This window comes from Diospyros lotus, chromosome 12 (assembly GCF_014633365.1).
Source record: "Diospyros lotus cultivar Yz01 chromosome 12, ASM1463336v1, whole genome shotgun sequence".
Lineage (NCBI taxonomy): Eukaryota > Viridiplantae > Streptophyta > Magnoliopsida > Ericales > Ebenaceae > Diospyros > Diospyros lotus.
The window spans coordinates 637,066-664,112 of NC_068349.1; the positions used below are offsets into that span (position 1 = coordinate 637,066).

At 37.1% G+C, this 27,047-nt stretch overlaps 2 protein-coding genes across 5 annotated transcripts; both read left to right on the top strand.

Annotated features, from left to right (window-relative positions):
• Nucleotides 1-5,256, top strand: LOC127787333 (pentatricopeptide repeat-containing protein At5g48730, chloroplastic). Its single transcript, XM_052315312.1, has 3 exons — nucleotides 1-1,470; nucleotides 2,933-3,339; nucleotides 4,216-5,256. Exons 1-3 carry the CDS (start codon nucleotides 1,090-1,092, stop codon nucleotides 4,967-4,969), a joined length of 1,542 nt encoding a protein of 513 aa, XP_052171272.1. The 5' UTR covers nucleotides 1-1,089; the 3' UTR covers nucleotides 4,970-5,256.
• A 2,004-nt stretch (nucleotides 5,257-7,260) lies between these two features.
• Nucleotides 7,261-26,895, top strand: LOC127787335 (chromatin modification-related protein EAF1 B-like). Of its 4 annotated transcripts, none has more exons than XM_052315313.1 (23): nucleotides 7,261-7,561; nucleotides 10,610-10,811; nucleotides 10,950-11,004; nucleotides 11,109-11,206; nucleotides 11,305-12,847; nucleotides 12,966-13,085; nucleotides 13,241-13,396; nucleotides 14,589-14,771; nucleotides 14,972-15,052; nucleotides 17,534-17,591; nucleotides 17,720-18,228; nucleotides 18,346-18,402; nucleotides 20,302-20,359; nucleotides 20,453-20,646; nucleotides 20,757-20,810; nucleotides 20,907-20,987; nucleotides 21,181-21,318; nucleotides 21,474-21,590; nucleotides 22,616-22,716; nucleotides 22,894-23,109; nucleotides 23,198-23,579; nucleotides 24,619-26,283; nucleotides 26,722-26,895. In XM_052315313.1, exons 2-22 carry the CDS (start codon nucleotides 10,723-10,725, stop codon nucleotides 26,188-26,190), a joined length of 5,862 nt encoding a protein of 1,953 aa, XP_052171273.1. In that variant the 5' UTR covers nucleotides 7,261-7,561; nucleotides 10,610-10,722; the 3' UTR covers nucleotides 26,191-26,283; nucleotides 26,722-26,895. The 4 variants fall into 4 exon arrangements, with proteins under 4 accessions (XP_052171273.1, XP_052171275.1, XP_052171277.1 ...); XM_052315315.1 differs by having other exon boundaries at nucleotides 23,207-23,579; XM_052315317.1 differs by having other exon boundaries at nucleotides 20,534-20,646.
• Nucleotides 26,896-27,047: the final 152 nt, after the last annotated feature.

A 27,047-nucleotide genomic window follows, 5' to 3' on the forward strand; every position in this document is an offset into this window, starting at 1 on the left:
CATCGGATTTGTGGGTGGGTGAAAATTGTTCGTTGCTGTGTCTGATCAGATCTGGTTTTTGGGTGTTCTATGTCATTCTGAGCACGTCTTGAACAAGTCAAGACTAGCTTGGCTTGTGAATGCTTGGTTTAGGCCTGATTTGACATGCGTACTGTGTTAAGATCAGAGTTGGAACTTGGGGGGAGAGAGAGAGAGAGATGTTTGATGACTGCACTGTCAAAGGCTGTGCTCGGTGATCATCTTTCTCAGTTCATATCTAGATGTTCCATTTACCTTCCAATTCTGCCTCAAATTTTTTCCCCATTTGTCGATAATTATTGAGAATTGAGATAAAAATTAAGATCTCAAAATCAAACCATTTGGGTATTTTGGTGTAGGTGACTGGCGGTGGTTTAAAGCTGGCATGGGAGTTAGATTTGATTTTATAATTTAACAAATTAATGTATAAAATTAACTGTTTATCTTTTAATTAAAAATTAAAAAATTTCTCTACAACTATTAGTTTAATACCATATTTCGTGTTAAATACGATTTTCGCTGCTACCCTAATTAAATTTAATTAAGAATTTCTGGAACTCAAATCTCCATCAAATAACTTTTAATTCCACGCAGGATCAAAACCAGATGACTCTCCGCGAATTCAAAATATTTTGACGAAGCCACTTGCTGCTGTGTTGAGACTTTGAGAACTCTTTTGTCTTATTCACTGTCTGTTCGCCTCTGCCGCTATAAAGTTTACTGATCCCACCTAACCGAAAGCAAGATATTTTTTTACTATTAAAAAAAAGAAAAAATAAAATCGCATCATCTTCTGCTCCTTGAAATGTGGATAGTCGTGGGCCCAATTTGAACCGGCCCATTACGAAGCCCACCTCAAACCGGACGCCCATTTATTTCATTTCAGATCCGAAAGCACTGTCAAATGAAAGCCCAGGCCCAGGAGACAAGACCCTTCCGTCGTGGAGGCCATTCATTGGTTTCTTCCGGACATTCACTGACCAAGCTGTCGTTTCATCATCACTTTCGCTACCGATATTCTGTGGAATCAAACGCATTTCCTGCTTCGGAGGTTCTCAGGTTCGCCCAAGGATGGCAATAGCGTCCCTCTCCGGTCCCAACCATCTTCCGCATCCTCGGCCGGTTAACCGCCGGCCGGAAGCTAATCCGGTCAACGTGCGGACGCGCCTACCGAAGCCTGAACTGCCGGATGAGCGAACAGACGCAGAGATGACGGCGAGCAGAATTGACATGGCAAAGCTGAAGGAGAGAGACGCGAGGGAGAGGAAAGAGGAAGTGAACCGGAAAATAGCATCACAGAAGGCTATTTCCATCATACTGAGACGCGAGGCCACCAAGGCTGTGATTGAGAATAAGAGAGGGCCAAACAACTCAAAGAAGCTCTTGCCGAGGACCGTCCTCGAAGCCCTCCACGAGCGCATTACCGCCCTCCGTTGGGAATCTGCTCTCAAGGTTCGTCTTTATTTTTCTTTTTATTTCGATTATTGTGCTATTGATGTCTCTGTTTATGCACCAATTTCGTTTTTCTTCTCTGGATATTAGGCATGGTTTACTGCTCCATGATTCATTTAGTTACGTCTTTATTTGGACTGGAAAGAAATTGACAATTACAGGCCAAATGAAGTTGAAGTTGGTACTCTGTTTGTCTGATACTCACTTCGAATTTGAGTTGTGTCCATGAATTTATACCTGTTTTTCAGTTACGATTCTCTTCTTCTCTTCTTTTTTATTTTAGATTGTTATGAGCCATGCTTTTCCATTACTTGGGAATCCAAATCATGTTGAAACATCATAATTTTTTTTAGAGAATAACACTTATATCGCGGTGTTGAAAATTGTCTTTGCTTCAGAAAATGATTTCTTGGCAGTTTGCGTGGGAAAAGTAAATATTTATGGTTAATTTGAAAATATATAAATTATGACTAATCAACTTATTGAATTGGAATTAGTGTGTGAGTTGAGGCCATTGGTACTCCGGTTGATGCTTCTTGCTTCTTGGTGAACTGAGGATTGCTTTTTTACATATTGGGGTAGTGGGGTGGTGAGCATTGTTGAATGTTGTGGTGGCGGCAGACTCTCAACACTCAATCATTGATCATTTCAAACACCAATACTGATCGGTGGTGCCAAATAAATGCTTCCATGTGTAATACTCTTGTTGCCAACAGGATGATTGATATAATGGTTGCAAGTTGAGAAAGCTACAGGGGGGGAGAGAGAGAGAGAGAGAGAGAGAGAGAGATTTGGCCAACTGGAATGGGAGCAAGAGAGGATCTCCTAAGTAACAGGGGACGTGCAGCTAGTGAGATTCTTTTCCATTTTTGCAATTAAAAATTTATATTCAACAAGTGTGAATCGGGTAGTCCTCCCCCCCCCCCACCCCAAAAAAAAAAAAAAAATCACCATCAAAACTGATGGATCCTTAGTTTTGTCATATTTTAGCATCAAGATTTTATATTTATGTATTAATTTTATTGTGATTCTATTGTAATTTCGGTGAATGTGTCATCTTATTGAAAAGATATCATAAGTAATAAGATTGAAGTGTCGCCTATTGAAGTTAAGATGAATGAGTCATGATTAAGATAGTCTAGACAATAAGAAGAAAACTGATAGAAGCACTTGTGAAATGAAATAATGAAATGTTGGAAACTTGTTGCAAAAGAGGGAGAGGAAGACAAAACAAAACTTGTTGGGAAATCTTTTGACATGACATAGGATATAATGACCTTGTAGAGGATATGGCTTTAGATAGAGATGGTTGGAGGTCTAGAATTTATATAGCCAACCCCACCTAGTGGGATTAAGACTTGTGGTTATTGTTATTGTTCTATTGAGAGATGCTTTACAGTTTTTATCTGTTGAGAAATTCAGCTAGGATGTTTATCATCATGGCCTTACGTTTTTCTTTCAGGTCTTTGATTTACTGCGTGAACAACTTTGGTACAGGCCTAACTCTGGTATATACATCAAGTTGATCGTCATGCTTGGAAAATGCAAGCAATCGGAAAAAGCCCATTCTTTATTTCAAGCTATGGTTGATGAAGGCTGTGTTGTAAATTGTGAATCCTACACTGCTCTTTTATCTGCCTACAGTAGGAGTGGCCTTTTTGACAGAGCGTTTTCCATTCTTGAGCACATGAAGAACATCCCTGATTGTAAGCCTGACATACAAACATACTCTATCTTTATTAAATCATGCCTGCAGGTTTTTGCCTTTGACAAAGCAGAGAGTTTGCTTTCTGATATGGCATCGGAGGGAATCAAGCCCAACACAGTTACATACAATACCCTTATTGATGCCTACGGGAAAGCAAGAAAGTAAGCATCACTTGTCCTCTTCTTTAAAAGTTTCCTATTGCACGTGAATATGGGAATAATTTGAAAATGACAAAATATTCAAGTTTTTTATTGTTTGGTCATTCAGTTTGGAAAAGCAAGAGAGACAATGCTGTGTCCCCTTTGTGGTTGGTGTTATTTCACAAATATAGTGTTTGTTAATCAAGATATGGGTTGAAAAAAAGTGAAATATGAAAAGTATTTTGAATAAAAGTGTTTTCTATTATGTTTGTTAAATTTATCTGGTAATTCATAAAAAATAAGTCACGTGACTTTTGGATTTTTAGATAAATTTATCTCTCTTTTCTTTAGATAAATTTATCTTGGATCTTACAGATAAAAAAAAAAATGACTCATATGTCCCCTCAATATATTCCAAAAAATATAACAAAGAGTATGATAAAAATTTTAAAATGCTTCTCATCCTTATTTTTGACGATTTCATGTCTTAGTCTAGAAAATATTTTAATCTTATCTTACTCATTTTAACAAACGTTACCTAAATGAGCATCGACAACCATTAATCTACCCTTGCCATAATGGCTACCCTGGCTCACAGCCACCCACCATTGCTACCACTGACAAACCTCATTGGTTATGTTATTACTTTCCTTCTTCTACCACCATTAAATGAACTCTCTTTTTTCTTTTTCTTTTTTTCTTTGCGTCGTTTGTGTTGCCCACATATCATGATGACAAGATTCATAGTAAGACTATTTCTTTTAAAATATCAAATTTTGGAAGTCAAACCAATTTGTGCAAATATAAGAATTAGGTTGCTCCATTCTCATGTTTTTGGCAGCCAGATGGATCTTGTTGCAACTCTGACTAATTTATTGTTTCCAATTTTCCATCAAGGTTCGCCAAGATGGAATCAATACTTGTGGAAATGCTCCGGGAGGGACACTGTGAGCCTGATGTTTGGACCATGAACTCCACGCTCAGAGCATTTGGCAGCAGTGGCCAGATAGAAACAATGGAGAAATGTTACGAGAAGTTTCAGCGTGCTGGAATCCAACCCAGCATCAAGACTTTCAATATACTCTTAGACTCCTATGGGAAAACTGGAAATTATGAGAAAATGAGTGCAGTCATGGCATACATGCAAAAATACCACTTCTCCTGGACCCTGGTAACGTACAACATAGTCATAGATGCATTTGGAAGGGCAGGAGACATAAAACAGATGGAGTTTTTGTTCAGGTTGATGCAGTCAGAGAGGATAAAACCAAACTGTGTTACCCTTTGTTCACTTGTAAGGGCTTATGGGCAAGCCAGGAAAGCAGAAAAAATTGGTGGCCTTCTGCGTTTTATCGAGAATTCAGATGTGACACTAGATGTAGTATTTTTCAACTGCCTTGTCGACGCATATGGGACAATGGGATGCTTTGTAGAGATGAAAGGAGTCGTAGAGATGATGCAGAAGAAAGGATGCACGCCAGATCGAATCACGTACAGAACCATGTTGAAGGCCTACTCACTTGGTGGAATGACTACACATGCAAAGGAGCTCCAGAATTCGCTTGCCTCCATGGACAAGAACTTGCTGGAGGGGGAGAATCACATAAATAAATTACAAGTTTCCAGGTTGCAGAGCCCCCTGCAGTCTTAATGCATAGTGAGTGTCTTCGGTTCTTGTTTCCTGTCCATTCTGTCTTTGTAACTGAATTGTGAGAGCAAGTGTTTCTCTTCTAATAGTTGTACCTTCATTGTTTCTTTTCATTTGCTACCACCTAAGGGCTCAACCCCGCCGCGCCCCCCCCGGGGGGGGGGGGGGGGGGTTGTTATTTGCTGCGTTGTACATATTTAGAAGTGCGAATGAGCTGAGTCGTTCGGGTTTGATTTGATGTTCAACTCGATAAAATCTTGTTAGAGTAAATGATACGAGATTTAGCCTAACTTTAAAGCTTGATTTGTAAACGAGCTGAGGTTGAACTCAGTAAAATTCGACTCATTAGCTCCCAAGTTGGTTCGAATAGAAGCTCATGAGTTATCTCGAATAAAAGTTCACGAGCTAACTCATTTATAGGCTCGTGAGCTAGTTCGAGTAAAGGTTTGCAAGTTGGTTCATAAATATTCTTATTTATAAATACATTAATAAAATTATTTATAATTTTATAAAAATATATTTAACGTCAAATTATCAAATTTTACTTTATTATAATAATATTATAATAAGAATGTGTTAAAAATATTTGTTGTGAGTTAAAAAATAATCAATCAATGTATGAGTTTAATAGAATGATTATCATTTTAATCAAGTAAGAAAATGTTTATTTGAGTAAAAACTAATAAATACTATATTTTTCTTTTTTTAATAAAGTTAAATTTAACATTTAAGTGGTTAATCGATTATATATTTGTTTTACTCGAATATATGATGAAATAACATTAATTGAATAATTAAATAGTTAATTGACTGAGTAATACATTAGTTAAATAACTTTGTTTTGCTGTAATTTTGTATTTTGAAAAAAATTAGACAAGTAATTTGATTATCTTATTGTATGATAAATAATAATATTATTACTTAATTAATTATCATGTCGATGTTATATTTGTTAGTTGTCAATTTAGGTTCATTTAAATATATTTGTTGATTATCAGATTGATATTTATTTTTATTGTACATCAATTTATTATTTTTTTAAAATAAAATTTCAATAAATTGTAAGTCAATTTGATTGACGAGCTAAGCTTGAGGTCGAACTATGCTAATCGAGCTCAAGCTTGAGCCAAGCTTTTAGGCTCGACTCGAACTTGAGCTCAACCTTGAGCTTATGATAAAATTTATTGAGTTAAGTCAAGTTAAACCAGGGAACTCGACTCATTTGCACCGTGTTATCAAATGCATTGACTTAGTTTAATTCTTAGGCTAAATTTATATTTTTGTTCTTATACTTTCACCCTTTTTTTTTTTAATATAATCACTCAAATTTTTCGTTATTTCGATTATAGTTCTGAACTTGTATTTTTTAATCAATTTAATTCATTTTATTTTAATTTTTTTTATGTGATAACTCGAATTTTTCGTTGTTTCGATTATACTTCTAAATTTATATTTTTAAATTAATTTAATTATTGTATTTTGACATAAAAATAGTGTGACGTATAATTTGTCATTTTACTTTTTTCTAATAAAAAATTTAGTTTGCCACCAAAAAAAAAATTCATGAAATTAAATTAATTAAAAAATAAAGCTTATGGGTATAATTGAAAGAATGAAAACACAAAAAAAATACATACAAGGACAAGGATACAAATATGGGGTTTGACTTTAATTTGTATGTCTTATTGTTTCTATTATTAGTTGTGTAAAGTAAATATTTATTGGGTGGTTTTTGACAATAATAGTTTACTTTTAAAATTTTAAAAACAAAATTTCAAATAAAATGAGATTTGATGCAGCGATAAAGTTATTTAATAAATAAAAGTTACAACAATCCATCCATCCAAACAAATAAAGATTATAACCCTACTTACATTAAACAATATAGATAAACATGGTTATAAAATTCAACTAATTAGCACACTTTGCACTCAAATAATAATACTTGTGGGTATATGGAACATTTATTTTATTACAAGGAAAATATAAATTATCATAAATTATATATTTAATTAGAGATTAATCATAAAAAATTTAATGAATTAGAAGAACCGTAAACTATTATATTTAGTTATAATTTTATCATAAATCTGAATGCATGAACATGGGAAAAAAATACTTTAAAATAAATATTTTAATAAAAAAATTGATGAGAAATGTTATAGACAAAGGCGTCTATGAACTAAGGAGAAAAGTAGGCCCAAGCGGCCCAGGACCTGGCCCAAACGGCCCAGCCCACTACTCGAAGTGGGCGCAGAGTTTACAGAGAGAGCGAGAGCGAGAGAGGGAAAAAAAACCCCTTGAGAGAGAGAGAGAGAGGGAGAGAGAGCGGACGAGCACGAAGACGAACCAGAATTGAAATACATACAATTGTATATCGATACCTGTGCATTCGAGAGAGAGAGAGAGAGGGAAGGAAAGGGTTTGAGAAGAGACTCAATGCTCCTGTGGTTGAAATTTTCCAGAGCTTATTTGTGTGGTCGGAATTGAGGTTCGTTGCATCAAAACCAAAAACCCTAGAAGAGAGAGGAAGTTGGAAGGAGGGCGCTGGTTTAGCCCTAGCTGAAAATTTTCCGAGTTTTGGTTGCAATTCAGGTGATTTTTGATCTTTATTGCTACAAACCCTAGAAATTTGGACTGAATGTGCTTTGTCGTGCAAACCCTAGGGTCTGGGCTGTTGTTCGAAAGGGATGATCTTTGAATCAGTGAATGCTAAATTATGGTTAATTTAATTGTGTTTTTGCATGCCGAGCCTTGTTTTTGCACGTGGCTAAGTGAATTGGCGCTTGATGAACGTGGGAACTTGCTGTGCTCTTGCAGGTGGATTAAGTAGGGATGTGTTTTATTCCATGCTTAGTCATTTTGAATTTTACTTAATAATTGAAGGTGCCCACTAAAGATTTTGAAGGATATGAGTGGTGCTGATAGACAGGATTTGGAGTAAACAGAGTACATGAGTCCGGAATGCACAGTGTGACAATCTCTTGTTGTAATTATTATGCTTAGTGCTGGGAGGCGTTTTCTATGCTGTTTTCCATATATGTATGGGAGATATTTACTTAATTTCCTTTGACTTCATTTTTCTGTTGTCAGCCGATTGAGAATGCATTTAAGTTTAGTTGGCTCGATGATTACTCTGCGACGGTTATACAAGATGGACAATTGTAAATAGTTTGAACATTGTATGGAAAATTACTCTGCAACGGTTGCATCTATGAGTTTGAAATAGTTCACCAATGTCATATTTGTTATGTTACATTGTAGTTTTTCCAGTTCTATGAAGCCTTCTTGCTTGCTTGGGTTGTGGCTGAAATCCCTTCTCTGTGCATGGGAACTTTCTTGTGGTTACAAAAGCTGATGCTATCTTTTGATAATTGTTATAATCATGCGCCACTTTGTTGTGATGTTAATATTTTTTCTTTTTTACTACATTTAGGATGCCTGAGTGATCACATACATATTTAGTTGTATTTCCCTTAAAACAACAACACTTCAAGTCTTAATCCCACTAGGCGGGGTTGACTATATATATTATAATTGTTAATCATTTCTATCTATGATCATATCTCTGTAAGGGCCTTGTAACTCGTATCATATCTAAGAGTTTTGCACCAAGTTTTTCTTGATCTTCCTCTACCTCTTCTGTTAAGGACTTGTTCCATTATGTTCACTTTCCTCATGGGAGCCTCTATCAGTTTTATTCTCACATGATTAAACCCTCTTAAGCATCTTATTTTCAATAGGAGCCGCTTTGATCTCATTATGAATAATCTTATTTCTAATTTTATCCTTTTCTTGTATGGCCACATTTCTAGCGTAACCCCTTTTATCTTTGTTACACCCATATTTTGCACACCTAATGCATTTGGCACAAATTTTGTGCTTCTGGGATAATATAGGTTCCAATTTAACCGTTTTGGTTATAAAGGAGCTTTCTTTTGCACTTGCTCAAGTGCTTTTCTGTTATGACCACATTTCCCTGTCAACATGAGTTAATTTGCAATGATAGCATTCCCACTTATTGGACATGATGCATGGATGCAGACTATAATTGTGAGTATGATAAGACATGCATTTCATCAGCTCATGTATAAAATTCTAAATAAAGATGTAACCAGCACAATGAGGATGCCACAGTGTTATAAATGCTGATATACTTGTTTATCGATATGTATCATAAATAAATATGCCTAAATGGATGTATACAATCTCCAATAGAATTAGTTTAACTGCTGTTTCATTATATGTAAAGTATACTCTAAACATCTATTTCTTGTATTTTTTTAATTCAAATTTGACACTTAAATGTAAACATATATTTCAGAAGTACGCGTGGAAAAACTTTTCTTACCTAAAAATGTGGATGTCTTTATCCAGGAAGCTTTTGTTTATCTCACAAGTTAAGTTCATTTTTTTGGCCTTGAAGAATTTTAGGATGTGTTGGGCACATGTCCATGAGTTATGGAGATTTTGGTGTCTGATGTGGACTTGACATCTTTGCTTTACTCTAGTTATTTCTTATGGGACTGTCTTTGATTCTTAGCTTATTGATCCCCTAGTTACTTATTTTGATTAAAGTACTTGAAATGGTCTTTCATCTAGAAATAACGTTCTTACTTATCTTGATGATTCTTGATATAGAAAACAAGAGTTCTTCTTGGACGAGCATGCTGGGAAAGAGATCATTTGTGTCTCATGTACTGCTTTTGTTGCTCACCATTAGTGATCTTCTCATCTTGGAAATGTTTTCCCGTGCACATTTGTTAGTTGCAACAGCATTGTTGCATTAAAATAATATAATACCGATGATAACTTTCTTTAATAATATGACACTGCTGCATTAAATAATCTTTGTTTCTTCACTTTTATTTTCATTTTCAGTTAGCTTTGGCTGTGGGGAATATTTCGTCGTTCCCATTTTTTTTTTTGTTGTTGTGCTTAATAAGGTTTCCTACATATGGTTATTAGGTAAAGATGGTTGGTCCCTTGCGAGACTTGACCCCCAGTTTAGATGACCATTGCCAAATGCCTTTCAGCTGTGAACTATTTGGATGCTTTTATCATTAAACTTATCATTGCCTCATTGATGCTGGTTAGTGCATTGCAGACAAATGGTATTAGTAGGATAAGGTCCAAAGGGTTGCTAGCCCTCACTGCCCTCTTGAAATTCTCACTGTTCATATTCTGAGGTAGTTTGTCTTTTTAATTATTTTTCTACCAAGATTTCCTGTGTGCAGCCTGTTTGAAGAAATGATAGCTTGTCATATTTATGGATGCCATATTCTAAAGTAGTTTTGACTTTTTTTATTATGTTGTCATGTGCATGTGCATCTTGACCATGGCATTCTCATGTTTTCCCTGAGGAAAGTTATGCAAACAGGATAGACCTGCAAAATGAATGTAGACCATCTCCAAAGCAATGATAATATAGTGATTTTTTCAGTCTTGTTTCTTGCTAGTTGGGTCTGAAGGAGTTGCCCTGATGCTGTCAGCCTAATCTGTCTAGTTATTTTTTCTTTCGAAATCTTATTTCCACTTTCCTAATTGTTGGAGGACATAGACAGATTTTGTCTTAACATTAACATCTTGTTTGTAATTTTTTCTTCTTGCGCTCATTATGATTGTTCATCATTCTGCTTCTAGGAACTTGATGGTAGTCATGAATTAATAAGAGGAGAATTCTTGTGTAAATCAAGGTTGGAAAGCATGGGTGCAGCTTACAATCTACCCTTCTAGTCCATGCTGAGGCTGATTCCATGGGAGGAGTTGTTGAAAATGGAGTTGGAATCAATACCAAAACTTCTCCACGACTCGCAGCAATTGAGAAGGCTCAAGCAGAACTGAGGTAATAGCATGCCTCTCTGCTTTATTTCCTGGCTGCCGAGGGTAAACAGTATGAAAACAGTACTGAAATTAGTAATTTTATTGGTTTAGTTCATGTTGTCAATATAAATAAACAAATTATTGTGATGGTTGACAACAGGCAGGAGTATGATGTCCGTGCAGAAAGGAGAAGAGAGTTAGAGTTTTTGGAGAAAGTATGGCAATTTTAGCCCTTCTATGTTTTATGATTTCTTTTTTGGGGATGGATCTGGGACCAGTCAATACATTTTCAGGTAATAAAATACTTCTTTTTCAACAGGGTGGCAATCCCTTGGACTTCAAATTTGGTAGTGCAGCATCTATTAGTGTCCAATCTACTTCACTGACAGATCAGCCTCCTGAGCAGATTGTGACAAGGTTTCCTCGTTTACTTCAATTGCAATATTTGGTCACTAACAATCAGTTTTATATTCTTTACTTTTCTAGTCACCTAATGTACTATTTTACTACCACAGTGAAGCTAAAGGTAGTTTTGCATTGACTGCTTCGCCACGTGGAGGAGATTCTGTTGAAAGCAGTGGCAGGCCAGGTGCTCCTACAGTTTCTGAACCCAATTGTGCTGATAATCTGTTGTTATTAGATGGTGAAAGTGAATTTGTTGAAGCTGAAAGAAATTCTGTGCAACCCAGCCGGGCAAACATTGTTCTTTCAAAACAATCTTCTCAGTTGGATAAGAGTCAAAATGCAAAAGGGTCAGGGGACTCAGCTGCTTTTGGCCTTCCAAATCGAGCATATAAACGAAGAAACAGGTCACGACCTAATCGTGATGGTGCTAGATCAGGTTCAGCAGATGTAGTTCCATCTCGGGGTGGTTATGGCTCTTCCTTGCCTTCACGCCATGTCCTGAAAGTTGTGAAGAGGTCGGTACTTGATATGCAAAAAGACCAGAATGTTTCTTCAAATTGCAACTCAATGCCTACAAGTCCAAGCAGTAATGTAGCTGTTAAAGTTGTACCTTCTGATGGTCAGGTAGATAGGGTGTTAGATAATGTACAAGCCACTGAACCCACTAGTGGACTGGCAAAACTTTGTCAGCCAGAGCCTCTACCTGATTTTAATGCATCCAAAAGCTTTCAGGATAACCAACATCAATCTGCTCAAATTGATGCTCAGGAAAAATCTGCTGTAGGATGTGAGGGGGCTGATTCTGTTTATGGAAGAGATGATGTAGCTTCAGTTCGTTTGCCTCTTTCTATTCCTATAGAAGGAGCTGAAAATCAAACTAGTTGTGGTCAACTGAATGGGTTTAGCACTTCCAGGGGTGATAAAAAAATCACACCAAATGAAGTTCAAAATAGCAGTGCTGCATTTAGCACAAAGGGTTTAGAGTCAGAATCCTCATGCACCCAAACCAGCTTTAGCTTAGATGGAAATAATGATAGTCATCCACCTAATAATGTAAGAAATGTTGATTCTGATGGAAATGATAAGGAACAAACCTTGGAGGCTGTAGGAACACCAAATATAGAAGGGGATGAAATGATAAAAGAAAAGAATGAGAAGAAGGCTGATGGCCATTATCCTTCCACAAATGCTGAACCCTCAACTTCCATTCATCAAAGCCACCAAAGCAATAGTTGTATTTCTAGAACTGGGGAAGAATTACGTGGAAGTGGATCTGGCTCACTAAATGAGGTGAAGTCGCTTACCAAAATTAAGGGGATGGAAGGTGATGGTATTAATGCATCAGATATGGAAAGAAACCCTGGACATTTATTGGTTGATAATTTGAACCCTAAAAATGGAAGTGATTGTGCTGGTAGACTTAGGAGCCCTATGGAATCCTCTGCCCACTATAATTTGAATCCTCAAGAGGAGAATTCTTGTGCTAGGCTGCAGGATTCCATGGGTCCCTCTATGCCTGTGCTTGGGGAGACTACATTGTCTGTTAGGGGTTCCGCTGATGCTCCTGAGCAACAAACTTGTTTTGAGACTGACTCGAGCTTGGCAAACAGAGAACGTGAAGATTCTATCTTAGAAGAGGCTCAGATCATAGAGGTCATTTTCTTGTCTCAATCAACTTGTTTTCTGCCTTTTTAATTGTTTAAAAGTAAAGGACCCTTGTGGTTACGTTCATCATTAGGTCCATGGCCTGACATTATATAGCAATAAACAGGCGAAGCGCAAAAGGATTGCTGAGCTGTCTGTTGTTACCTTGCCCTCAGATGATCATAGAAAATTTCACTGGGACTTTGTCCTGGAAGAAATGGCATGGTTGGCAAATGATTTTGTCCAGGTTTGAATTTTCAGGATTTCAAAAATATCTATTTCTGTATGGTATCTGTGTAGCACATTGATTGCTGATATATTTGACCATATTGATTGCAAGTTTCTTTTTTGTCTTTGAAACTTTCCTGTAAGTGCTTATTACTACCTTCACTTTACTAATAGGAGCGGCTCTGGAAGATTACTGCTGCTGCTGAAGTATGCCATCAAATTGCTTCTACTTCTCAGTTCAGATTTGAAGAACAAAATTTATGCAGGAAGCAGAAAAAAGTGGCTCACACCTTAGCAAAAGCTATTATGGAGTTCTGGCATTCAGCAGAGGTACATCAAAATAGTAGTATCTTGCTATTTCTTCTTACAACTGAAAGTATCAGGGTTTTCCCCCTTAAGGTGGTTCTTTATATATAGATGTTTATTAAAAAAAAGAAAAAAGCAAAAAGAAAAATAGGAGGATTTAGTTTGATCCAGGAAGGTTGGGAATGAATTTGGTCACATGATGATTGAAAAATCTATATGGTGTTTACCTATTGCTTTGCCAATATTTTTTAGTTTGGTTGGTATGATACCAGGAACATGTTGCTGCTTGGGTTTGTGTTCAACCCTATTCAATCCCATTCAGTTATTAGATGGAGGAAGTGGTGCTATTTCTTTTACTTTTCTTCTTCATCTCGTACAGTGTGGTTGAATGTTTCATAGGTACCAGGTCCTTGTCTATCTTAGTCTTTGATTTACAGCATGAATTTTTCTAAGCAACATCTGTACATCCTTGTTTGATCATTAAATAGGAAACTAAATATTGAGGTGATACTACACCAAAAGGACAGAGATATAACCGGATCTATATGTGAGAATATTTTTCTATTTTCTGGTTATAAGATATTTGGATATTGGATGTCACACGTACTTCTTTTGATAGAGTCACATTTGGTAAAATCTACTGAGGGTTTTGAACTGGCTGGTTCAATTGAGCACGGAAATAATGTGCTCCTTTAGCATAACTGTTCCCATATCATTGATCATTGTTGTCATTTGTTAATGTTAAGAGTTACTAGTTTTGCCAATATTCTACTTATGATAGAAAGAAAATTTGGCTGACCTTCCAGTACGCTATGACGGTTGATGAAGCTTTTATAAGATGTTTTCACATGGTGGTACTTGTTCTAATACTAGTCTATGAGAACAAAAGCATCTGGAAAGATGTCCTGAGAGATGTTTCACTATGGCTCATTTTATCTTAGCATGCTGATCAATTAAAGTTATGCTTTAAATTTGATATGGTGGTTGTTTAACTCATCAATATGCATGTTCTTGGTAAGTTGCTTTTTGTGGCTAATTTATCCTTTTTGATAGGATGAACTGTTTATTGTTTTCTTGTATCATGACTTATAATTTCTTTTTTTTCTCTTCTTCCTCTCTTTTCCTTTTCCTGGGAGGGAGAAATTGGGTAGAAAGTGGGAAGAACTCAAAGTTGTTTTCATACTCAACATGCTTGTATGGTGATGTTGTTGTCCAGGAACTGAGCAAAGTAGGGCTGCAATGTCCTGGAAGGAATTTTTCATATGCTGTTCAGGGATATGCAGTAAGGTTTTTGAAGTATAATTCCTCTCTCATGCCACTTAGCCTAAGCCTAGTTGAAGCACTGGCAACACCTGACAGGATATCTGATTTTGGCATTCAAGAAGTGTCACGGGATGAAGTATGGACTTACACTTCGTACTTTTTGGTTAATCAGATACTTCACTCCTGTAACACCCCACACCCCCCCCCCCCCTGCCCGCGGGGGGAAAAAATAAATAAATAAAGAACTGATCAACTGTTTCAGGATATCAGAATTTCGAACCTTTGTTTTAGTATCTTTTCCTACTAAATTTGGACATTAAGTTTTGTCCTTTGCAGGAAATCCTTTTCTATACGGTGCCTCCTGGTGCAATGGAAAAATATAGAAAATCAATGGAATCTCATTTAGTGCATGTTGAGGTAAGCATATTGACGTGTGTTGTTATGTGGAATAGATGGAATCAAACCATTTCAGCTTTTTGGTTCTATATTGTCAATGAGATTCCTTGTTCTTTATAAGTAATAATGGTATTATATGGAAATGGCTGAAGAGGGGGAATGCACAAACACTTAGAAGAACCAAACATAATGATCTAAAAATGAAAATAAATCATATTAAAACTACATAAATAGGTATCTCAATTTAATTTCTCAATTATTACGATTTTTTCTTTAAGGAAATTTTATATGGGTCTTTGTGTGTAGTTTCCCTGAGAAAATTTAATGTGACCTAGAAGTAAAACAAGCTCAGGCTAAGTGTTAATTGTCTGTCAGTAACAGGATATTTTAACTCTCTTTTGATATATGGGGAGAAAGGTGGAATTTCTTCTTTGCATATCTTATGATTAAAGTAAATCTTGACACATTATTCAGTTCTCCGTGGAATTTGAATCCCAAAATAATCTATGAGATATTAGGGTTAAACATATTGTTTCTTATAAAGCATTAGTTTAGCATGTGCCAAAAGCTAAATTTAGAGGGGTTATTGAAAAATACTTACCTTTTCTGATCATGGTGTTGAACATGCTAATTGTTCTTTGCAAGATGAGGTAAACTAAAGAGTGAGCTGGTTGGTCAAATTTTTAGGTGGTTTATTTACTTATTTATTTTTGTTTCTCGGGTAGTGCTTGTCTAGAATAGAGTTTGGGGGGTGTGCTTGGATGGACACACCTTGTTTTGTATGGTATTTCTGGCACTAGCTGAATAATGGTGCTATTAGGTCATAGAGAAATAAATCAGTAATGTTGAGGGAACCATTCTTATTTTCCTTTTTTTTTTTTTGTGGTTTAAGGGAGGATACTCCCTTTTTATTAGGCTCCTATTTTCTCAATTTGTGTTCCTCTTTTGTGTAGCATTCACCCCCTCTAGGTGTCTTTTTTTTCCATGTTCTTTGATATTGTTCCTTTTTTGGGGCTAAAAAATGTACTCGAACTTACGCAGGACTCCTTAGTACTAGTCTTGTCAGGTGGACCTAGCTTCTTTAGTTTTGCTAAAGTCTGGCTCACTTACAAGGTGATCCTGAGATAATTTGATTATAAAACTTATTCTGACAAAATTTTTGGCTCTTGGTCAGTCTTTTATGCCATAAGAACAGAAAGATTAGATAATATTTTTCGTTTTTGCAAATGGAATTTGAGGCTTGGAATTGGCGACTTCCCTTCTCTTTTCTTTCTTTCTGTTGGGATTAGGAGCTCTTAGGATCACTCAATTCATATGCCAATATGATTCACACCCTCTCCCAAAATCAATCCAATACACAGAAATGAAAAACTGAATTGAAAACAGTTTTAAAAAAATGAAAGAAACAACCAAACAAACCAATCAAGAAGATGCGCAAATTTATCCTGGTTCAGACTTCGTAAAGGGCCCTACATCCAGCCTTCAAGATCCGATAGAAATCCACTAAAGAAGTGATGAAACCAGTACACAAGAGTCCCTTTCTCTCTCACGCACACACGAGTACAATCAATCTTGGAGATTACAAAGTCTATCTTTCTTCTAGCTTTCCTCTCGCACACTGCACTTGCACATTTAGAATGAATGATCTCTATCAAACGGCTGCCTTATGTCTTCTATTTATAGACATTATGAGCGGATATTACAAGGGAAATAAAAGACTACACATTTTCTATTATACCCCTCATACATAAGTACATAACTATACTTAGAATAATCTGCCGCTTGATACTATGGACTTCACTGGTTTCTTCTAGGGCTTACACTCTATGCAAACAACAACACTTTCTTTTTTTTTTCCCCCCTTTTTTGGTGGGAGATTTTAAGTATCTCATTTTACTAGTCGTAATATAGTTAAAATTGCCTATATGTGGAAGCTTTGGGTGTATGAACACATACTTCAAGTTGCAAAAAGAATTCCTCATCTAATATTGAATAGGCAAGTTGGACAAGTAAGATTGTGGAGTATACTGCAAAATTAGATTCCATAACCTTATTAGTTATGGTGATGATGGAGGAATTAGTGAACTCTTTTTTTGTGTGGTTTAACTTAGAATTCCAGCTCATCAATTGAAGTGAATCATGTTAATAAAATCTGTACTTTAACCTATTATTCACATTTTATATATTTATTTATTTTGCTAAATAAACTTCCTCCATATTTTAGGAGTCTATTGACAATTGATATGATTTCATATTGTGATGTATATAATCAATATTCTCTTTTTGACCTAATAATTATTTGGGAATATTTTCTCACTAACATGAGAAAATGATTTCAATACCATTCTTCATAGTTCATACAGCCTCTTCTTTGTCAGCTATTGGTGGGAAAAGTCTACTGTGGGTTGATTGTCTTGTCATTAACTCTTGATTATAATTCTTGTTCCCTTTGTTGCCTTATCTTCATCTGATACCCTTCCTTGTGTCCTCTTCTTCTTTCAGAAAACTGGCAGTAGCATCCAACAGGAAGGAGACACTTCGATGTATGATGTTGTAACAGGTATTGTTGAGACTTTTATGGTAACACTCTTTTTTCTTTTTGTTTGATTCTGCGTGACCAATAATTTTGTTTCCATATCTTAAGTATGGATTAAGGTGTATAATTGTTGTTGTTATTGTTTATTCCAGATTATGGATCTCAAGAACATGTGCTCGAAGAGGATGAAGGTGAAACAAGCACGTATAATTTTTGTGGAGGGTATGAGGGTAGCAAGCCATCAAAATCTGCCCAGAAAAAGAAAAATTTACCAAAATCTTCTGCTGTGAGATCAATCAATCTAGGAGCTCTATGCATGGAAGATAAAGTTGGGATTCGACAATCTATATCAATGGGAAAACGGCCTGCCAACAGTCTCACTGTTGGTCTGATTCCAACAAAGCGCATACGGACTCCTTCCAGGCAGAGGGCTTTGGTGCCGTTCAATTCTGGCACTTCTGGGGGTTTTCTCAGTCCAATTAAGACCGATGCTTCCAGTGATGATACCAATTCTTTTCAGGATGATCAGAGTACTCTGCGTGGCGGTTGCCAGATTCCAAATAGTTTGGAAGTTGAATCTCTGGGTAACTTTGAAAAGCAAATACCATTTGATTCTGCAGAAGTATCAAAACCTAAGAAAAAGAAGAAGGCAAAGCATCTGGTATTGGTCTATATTTCCAATATATGCTTGGACTTCATTATCCTTTGAAGTTTATACTCTTTTTTTTTTTTTTCATTTTGTTTAATTCTTGTTACTGTTTATTCTATGTTGTTGCAGGAGGCTTCCACTTATGAACAGAGATGGCAGCTCGATAACAACTTTCAAACTGAGCTGGTATGTTTTGTTTTCTTTGGAAAAAATAGTTGGTTCGATATGAAAGCATTTTGTAAGCATCTTGTGTTGTTTCGATATGAGCTTGATAAGAACTTGTGTTCTAAGCATCTGAGAGCATCTTTTTCAGTAAATTGATGACGACCGTGGCCCCAGAAAATTATGTAAAAGGGTTCCTAGTTGGCATCTTACCACAATTCAGATAGAACCCCTGCAGGTTATAAGATGTGTAGCCCATAAGTTCAGTGTACAGTTTGCTGATGATGTTTGGCCCATGCTGCTTAAGGGGCAAAAAGATCAGGCAAATTACAAATTTCCAAATATGAATAAACTTATGTTTTTTCTGTTTTATTTTCAAAATTTTGGAAAGACAACACAAAACTTGAGTTGGTTTGACACATTTTTTTAGAAAGGGAAAATTGCATGTTGTACCCTTGAGGTTTAAGATAATTGCAAGAACTACCCCTAAGTTTGAGAAAATATAGCGAGTATCCTGAGGTTTAATGCTAGGTTGCAATTTGCCCCTTGCCACTAGTTAACCCCAGTTGAATATTAGGAAATGAGCAAAATACCCTAGTTAACATTAAAACCTCTTTCTCTCTTTTCTTAAACTCTCATTTCTCTCTCCTCTCTCCTCCATCCTCCCTTACTTCCCTGTCTCTCTCTTTTGTCCTCCCTCATTTCCCTTTCTCTCCCTCACGGATGCTCCCTTTACTGCCGACCACCACCATCTCTCATTTCACTGTTGTCTGCCCCTTTAGTGGCATTGACTAGGTTCTGATCTCCTTTCTTGACCAAACCTCACCATCTCTCCCTTCACTACCGCCGACCTCCCTTCACTGCTAGTTGCCACCATCTCCACCTTCTCTCTCTCTCTCACTCTCTTGCAAGCATCTGGGTTTGTTGCATCCAAAGACTTATATGGGTTCAACAAACCCAGAAGAATCTAGGTTCTACCCTCCATTTTGGGTTCTTCGAACCCATGCGCATTTGGGTTCGACGAACCCAATGAATCTGGTTTCGAACCCTTCATCTAGGTTCATTGCACCCAAAAATTCATATGGATTCAACAAATCCAAAAGAATCTAGGTGTCGAACCTAGATGAATTTGGATTTCTAACCCTTCATCTGGGTTTGTCAATGTCAAACCAAATATTCATATGGGTTCGACAAACCCAAATGAATTTGGGTGTTGAACCCTTCACCTGGGTTTGTTGAACCCAGATTGGTTACAATAGTGGTCGGCGGCAACTGGGGACAATTGGTTGTCATTTTCTTTTATTTTTCTAAAATTAGATGAGAGAGGAGAGAGAGACAGAAAGAAGAGTTAAATGGTCATTTTATGCCTTTATTTAACAAGGGAGGTTATTGCTATTTTTGAAATGTCAGGAGTGGTTCTTTCAATTAAGCCAAACCTCATGGCTGGTTAATGGTTATTGCAACTTTCCCATTTAAAAATTACTTTCATGCCTTTTTTGAGGCCGACGGTGTAGCTGTTGGCTTTGTGAGCTGTTAGTTTGTTCATTTGTTTTCCAATGGACCAAAAGAATTTTTTTCCGTTCATGCATAATGAGAACACGCGCACGCACAAAAAAGGTTATTTTACTTGTTATTGAAACAAGTAAAATGTGTGGGTGAATAATAATTGAAGCCGTTTGCACTTCAAAGTCTTTTGTAAAAGAACAGATGTTTTCTTTTTGCAAGAAACAGAAAACAATACATGTCTTAAACTTATAATTATTTTTGCAATCTTTGCAGACGCTCTTATGTTGCTGTAGTTGGTTTGTGTCTAATTACTTAATTCATTCATTTTATCAGCTAAAAAGGGTTATCCATTACTTGTATTCCCTAGAATTGCCATTATTAGCCCATTAACTTCCCTAGATGTCCTTCAAAATGCAGAGGGATCATCCAAAAAATAGATTGGACACTTGTCAGCTCGAGTCGAACGGAAGCAATGGTAAGTTTCTTTTTCCATCTGATATCTGTTTTGACTGTTGGTTGACATGTGTTACCTTTCATGTCTCCTCTCCTTTCTCCATGTTACTTGAAGGTCTATTTGGCCAACACATAATGAAGAAGCCAAAGTTGAGGCAATCAGTAGATAGTTCATTTGACAATCTTACTCCAACAGCTGGATCAATTCCTTCTCCCGTGGCTTCCCAGATGAGTAATATGTCCAACCCTAATAAATTCATTAAAATCCTTGGTGGCCGGGATCGGGGAAGAAAAGTCAAGTCACCGAAGGTACTGGATATAAATTAATTGAAAATGTGTTTTATCCTTTTCGCATTGCTGGTGCTCTAGCTTTATTTGAATACAATGTCTGAATTTTAAGCATTTCATCTTTCTTGCAGATGCCTACTGGACAACCTGGGTTAGGAAGTTTATGGTCAGTCTTCGAAGATCAGGTTCAGTTTCTTTCTCATACCTGAAATAGAATTTTTGGTGCTGTTGATAACATCAATATGATTGTGGGCTGAAACTTGTTGGCTGTTGACAATTAGGCCCTTGTTGTCCTTGTGCATGATCTGGGTCCGCATTGGGAACTTGTTAGTGATGCTATCAACAGTACTTTTCAGTTAAAGGTAAGTCAACATGAATTTCCTTGTATCAGTAATCCTAATTTCTGGTGGTTTCTAGACCAGCTTTCCATGATTTCTTAAAATTTCTAGGCAGTTTCAATTCCTAATGCATTATTGTACATATGTTATCTTCTTTTGTTTGGATAAATGTCTAAACTTGTTTTGCCTAATATTTATCTTGTTGCAATATATGCAGTGTATATTTCGTAAACCCACTGAATGCAAGGAGCGCCATAAAATTTTAATGGATGGGACTCCTGGTGATGGTGCTGACAGTGCTGAAAATTCAGGGTCTTGTCAAACTTACCCATCTACCTTACCAGGAATTCCTAAGGCAAATTCTTTTTCTCTTTTGAACAAACAAAAACTCTCTTTATTCTGTCAAGGTCAAAATTGATATTGAATATCTTGATTTTGCAAGATACATTGTTCCTGCCACCACTAGGTTTATGAATATTTTGTGGTTTGTTGGTGATGCATATGATACAGGGCAGTGCCAGACAGCTGTTTCAACGTTTGCAGGGGCCAATTGAAGAAGATATGATCAAATCACATTTTGAGAAAATTATAATGATTTCGCAGAAGCAGCATTGTCGTAGGAGACAGGTACGTCTGCATTCTAGGAGTTGTATTTATAGATATGAGGATCCAATTATGATTTTGTTCCAATAGCATATATCAGAACAACTTCTCTGGTCTATTCTGTTTGCCATTTAATTAATCTATGCCACCTAAACTAGTGTCTGACAGCATTTTCTGTGTTGAAGAAACAGTGAGCGTCTCTCTTTCAGCATTGTTCTAGTAATGTTTTCATCCATTCCATTATATTGCATTTCTGGAACTTTTCTCGAAGCTTCTTGTAATAACATATGTCCATTTTTGTTTCATTTGCTCAAACCTAGAGCTTAAATTACCTGCATTTTGTGCAAAATTTGGGGGCCTTTCAGTTGTGAAAAACAACCTCAATTTTCCAGAAAATTACTCCACAGAAAATTTATTTAAATACAAAAAATTTCTAAACAGAAAATGGAGATTGGGAAAACATAGATCTCCAAGATTGAACTGAACTTGAAAATCTTCTAAAATAAATTTTCAAAATTTTCCAGACTAATTTAGAGATTTGAGAAATGCAGTTCTCCACAAAATTTTCCCCAAATATCTCCATCTTCTTCTCGAACACAAGCTACACAAGAAAAACCCCTCTCTCTCTCTCTCTCTCTCTCTCATGCGCGCGCGTGCATGCTTTGATTTTTTTTAGATTGAAAATTAGTTTTATTTACTTCTAACATTTGAATGCCTTTTCAATTTTTCTATGGAAAATGAAAACTAGAGATTTTATAGAAATATTGGAGATAAAAAATTGAAAACATTTTCTACAACTGAACGAGCCCTTGCACTCTGCAGACAATGAGTTCAGATATTGTTATATTGAAGTTCCAAAATTGTTGCATGTTGTGTTACTTAGGTATATGTAGGAGAAAAAGCAAAAATATTTCTTAGGGGACTAATGGTTCGGGATGCAGATACCTACCACCTTTTAAGCTTGTTATTCATATCAATTCTCAGGTTTTGATTTCTTTCATGACGATGATATTCACTTTTTTTATTTTATTTTATTTTTTCTTTTCAAGAATGATAACCAGGACTCAAAACCAATCCAGCCACACAATTCCCATGTGCATGCTTTATCTCAAGTTTGCCCAAATAATCTGAATGGTGGCCATCCACTCACGTAAGTTCTGGTGCTTCTTTGCTTTATGGCATTTTTCTTTATTTTTGAATAGTAACCTCCACTCCAATAAGTAGTTATTTGATTTAATATCTTTCATGTCAAAATGCCATGATAAATTTTTATTGCTTGAGAAATTGCAATGCTGAATGTTTTTGTCTTTCAAATGTTTCAATAAAGGCCTCTTGACCTCTGTGATACAACTGCACCAAGCCCCGATGTTCTTTCACATGGATGCCAAACCCCCCATGCCAGTGGTTTAGGAATATCAAACCAGGGCACAGTTGCATCTGTTCTTCCCGCTTCCACTGCAAATTCCTCATTACAAGGACCTTCAAACATGGGTATTGGCAATAACTTTTTGGCTCCATCTGCTCCACATAATTCCTCTGTTAGGTATGTGACTTTTTGTGCGTATTACCTGTTTGTCCAGGCATGAAATTCTCATTTTGTCTTAAACTATCTTATTTTGTGCTACTCTTAGGGATGGTAGATATGGTGCTTCTAGGTCAGCATCTTTACCTACTGATGAGCAGCAGAGGGTGCAGCAATATAATCAGATGCTATCTGGTAGAAACATTCAGGCACCTTGCCTACCTCTTTCTGGGGCTTCTCCAGGAAGTGAGCGTGGTGTTCGTATGAGGCCAAGTGGGAATGGCATGGGCATTATGTCTGGAATGAATAGAAGTATGCCTATGGCAAGGCCTGGGTGTCAAGGAATTGCCCCATCACCTATGCTGAACTCTGGGAGTGTCCTTTCCTCCAGTATGGGAACAGTGCTGAGCCCTGTTAGTACACACTCTGTAGCTGGTGGTGGTCAAGGGAACTCAGTGTTGAGACCTCGGGATTCTTTAAATATGATGAGGGTATGTTGGTTACCATTTTCTTCTTCTGGACTAACATGTCTTTTATGAACATCTTATTTGTCACCAAGTTCTTTGTTTGGCTTCAAATTTAGATGTCAGATTGGCACTCTGCACTCCTTGGCTTCATAAATCTGTTCATTGTGGAGACAATTATTTTTGCATTAATATTTGTTGCTCTTTGAAGTTTCATGTTAGCAAGGAGTTGTCAGTCATCCCAACAAGAATATTTTGATATTAAAGACTTGGAATACCTTAAATTCCTCTAGCAATAAATAAGAAGTGTCTTTTTGTGACTTGCTTAAGAAATTTCTTTAAATTTGCTCAAGTGACAGTTATATTAGGAATGGGAAATGTCTTTCTTTAGTTTTATATGGACTTTTGCCTTTTGAAATCAAGCACAGTCAGCTTTGATTTAGCGTTCTAGTTTCTTTGACAACAAACATGTGTGTGAACAATTAGGCCTGCACCAATCATTAAGAATGTGATAACTTGAAGTTATATGCTAATTTTTATGTGATGTCAACAAAGTTGAGGTGTCACATCAATTAAAGCCTTTTATATGGTGAGGCTGAGGCATGTAGCATAAATTATGCAATGTCTTCATGCGTAATACTGACAGCTTGTTGCAAGAATGAATGTTCCCCTCTCGTCTGATCCATTATGTAATCAACTTGTAACTCAAATTGACATTGTAAATCATAGATTTGGATCCTTAACCCTCCAGTCCCAAGTTTAGTAGGTAGGAGATTCTGATAGTATCTGCAGGTTTAAATTATTAAGTGTCCAAGCATATAAAAATTGCCTGAAAATTGCTTTATCAACTGAACACTTAAATTGGTTTCAGCATTGATTCTTTATTTATTTCTTTAATTGACTAAGTAAATTATTTTTACAGAACTAGCCATCTATAGCCCTCATCTGCTATGAATTTTTTGTTTTCCATAACCTCCTCACCTTTGTAAATTTGGAATTTTTAAGCAATTTTACTATTATGAAAAGTTTCACCGTCTTTAATAACATTTTTTATTTGATGTTATAGCCTGGCCAGAACCCAGAGCATCAAAGGCAGATTGTGGTGCCGGAGCATCATATGCAGGTAACCCAGGGGAACAACCAAGGAGTTTCTGCTTACGGAGGGTTAAGTTCTGCGTTCTCCAATCAGACTTCTTCTCCCCCTGTTCAGACATATCCGCAACATCAAATGGTCCCAAAACAGTCTCATGTGCTGAATAATCATCACCATCCACATCCACATCCACATCCACATCCACATCTTCAAGGACCAAATCATGCCTCTAGCCCCCAGCAGCAGCAGGCGTATGCATTTCGCTTTGCAAAGGAGAGGCAGTTACAGCAGAGATTACTGCAGCAGCAGCAGCAGCAATTTGCTTCATCCAGTGTTCCCATGGCACATGTACAATCACAGCCCCAACTCCCCACATCATCTTCTCTGCAAAGTAGTTCTCAGGTTCAACCCCAAACTTCTGGACCAGCGTTAGTGCCTGTGACACAATCATCTTCATCTATTCCCATGTCACAGCATCAGGAGACGCTTCACATGCCTCCTCAAGTGCTGAACAGGAACAGCCAAACAGGTGGTAATGGATTAATTAATCAGATTGGGAAACAACGGCAACGGCAGCCACAGCAGGCATTTCAGCAAACTGGCAGGCACCATCTTCAGCAACGGCAACAGCCACAGACTCAACAACCAGCTAAACTTGTTAGAGGAGTAGGAAGAGGGAACATGCTAATGCATCAGAACCTGACGATGGATCCCTCTCTTCTGAATGGCCTTTCCACAGCTTCAGGTGGCCAATCTGCAGAAAAAGCTGATCAGGTAATGCATTTGATGCAAAGCCAGGGTGTACATCCTGGGCCAGGACTAAACCCTATCCAAGCATCGAAACCTTTAATGCCTCCCCATTCTTCAAATCAGCCGTCTCACTCCCAGCAAAATATGTATTCTGGCCAAGCAATCACTTCATCAAAGCATGTTCAGCAGATGCCTTCTCATTCAGATGTACCAGCAGGTTCTGGTCATACAATACCAGGTTCCCAACCTGTTCCACCTTCAGTTATGGGTTCTTCAAACCTCCAGCAACTACAGGCACAGCAAAAGTCAGTGAATCAAACTCTACCGACTGTTCAAAGAGTGGTCCAGCAAAATCGTCTACTGAATTCTGACCCTCCAAGCAAGTCACAAGCAAATCAAGCTCAAGCTGATCCACAGGCTGTGAGCAGCTCATTTCAGATGGGTACAACAATGGCCATACCTCAGTCCTCTGGTAGTACAATTACTGTAAGACCAGCAGTTTCGTCCTCAGGCACTCCGTGGAAAGCGCCAGAACAAATGTATGATTCGGGTATGTTAAATCCAGCAGTGCAGTTGGCTCCTACCGGGAGTCCAGCTTCGGCAAATTCAGCTGGGAGTGAACCCATTCCTACAGTCAGCCAAGGGCTAGGGCAGGGGCAGTCATCAGGTAGTTTGGCTCCTGGTGGTGCACAGTGGCAGCAGCTGCAGCAATCACAACAACAGCTGCCGCCACAGCGTTTGCAGGCAGGGAACAGCAGTTTGTACATCATACCTGCCAACTCCAAACTGGAATGAATAGTTTTTCAATGGACTGGCAAATTGCGATTCCTGAGAGCAGCTGACTCCACCTGGATTGGGTTCGCATGCTCTTGTAATAGCACTGTACAGGTAAAGGTTCTGTAACCTGGCATGCCAAGGTTTGGTTTCCTTTCATAGGCTAGCCATGTGGACAATTTTGCTGTTGATCCCGAGTTATCGGTAGATTCTCTTCATCCTTTTTTTCTTCTTCATATAATCATTTCTTTGAAGACAATCTAAATTTCAGTTTTACTAAGAAGGAAAATGAAAGGGTTCCTGTACATGCAAAAGTTCTGGATAATCGAATGGGCTTATCTTCTCTCTTCATCTGCACTATTGCTTAATTGAAGCTTTCTTCACCTCTTACATCTGTTTTCCTATGCCATTACATAAACCCTTGGCTTCTTTATTACATAACTGATTTTTTTCAAGCCCCTTTTACTTAAAAAAAATGGCATTTTAGCTGGGACTTTGCATTTTTGTGCACTGCAATAAAAAAAATACTAATTTAGAATAGTGCTCTTGCAGATGAAGGCAATCACCTATCATGGAAATGTAAAATGAAAAAGCGGTGATGATCATTGCAGGTTTTCTTGAGATACCAGAGGAATAGTGGCAGGATAAACTTTTCTTTTTGTTTGGTAATGTACATTGTTGTTACCCTAGAAACTCTTGAGAGATAGATATAGAGGTGCTTGTACATGAGTCTGACCTCTCCTTTTGCATTGCCTTTTTTGTTTCTGATTCATTAGAGTTTCTTCATCCCCCTGCTCAGGATGGAGGGGCTTATTTCATTGTGCCCCCTTCCGTAGACTAGGTCATGTATTATATCCCCTTTTGGATTGAAAAGGGAT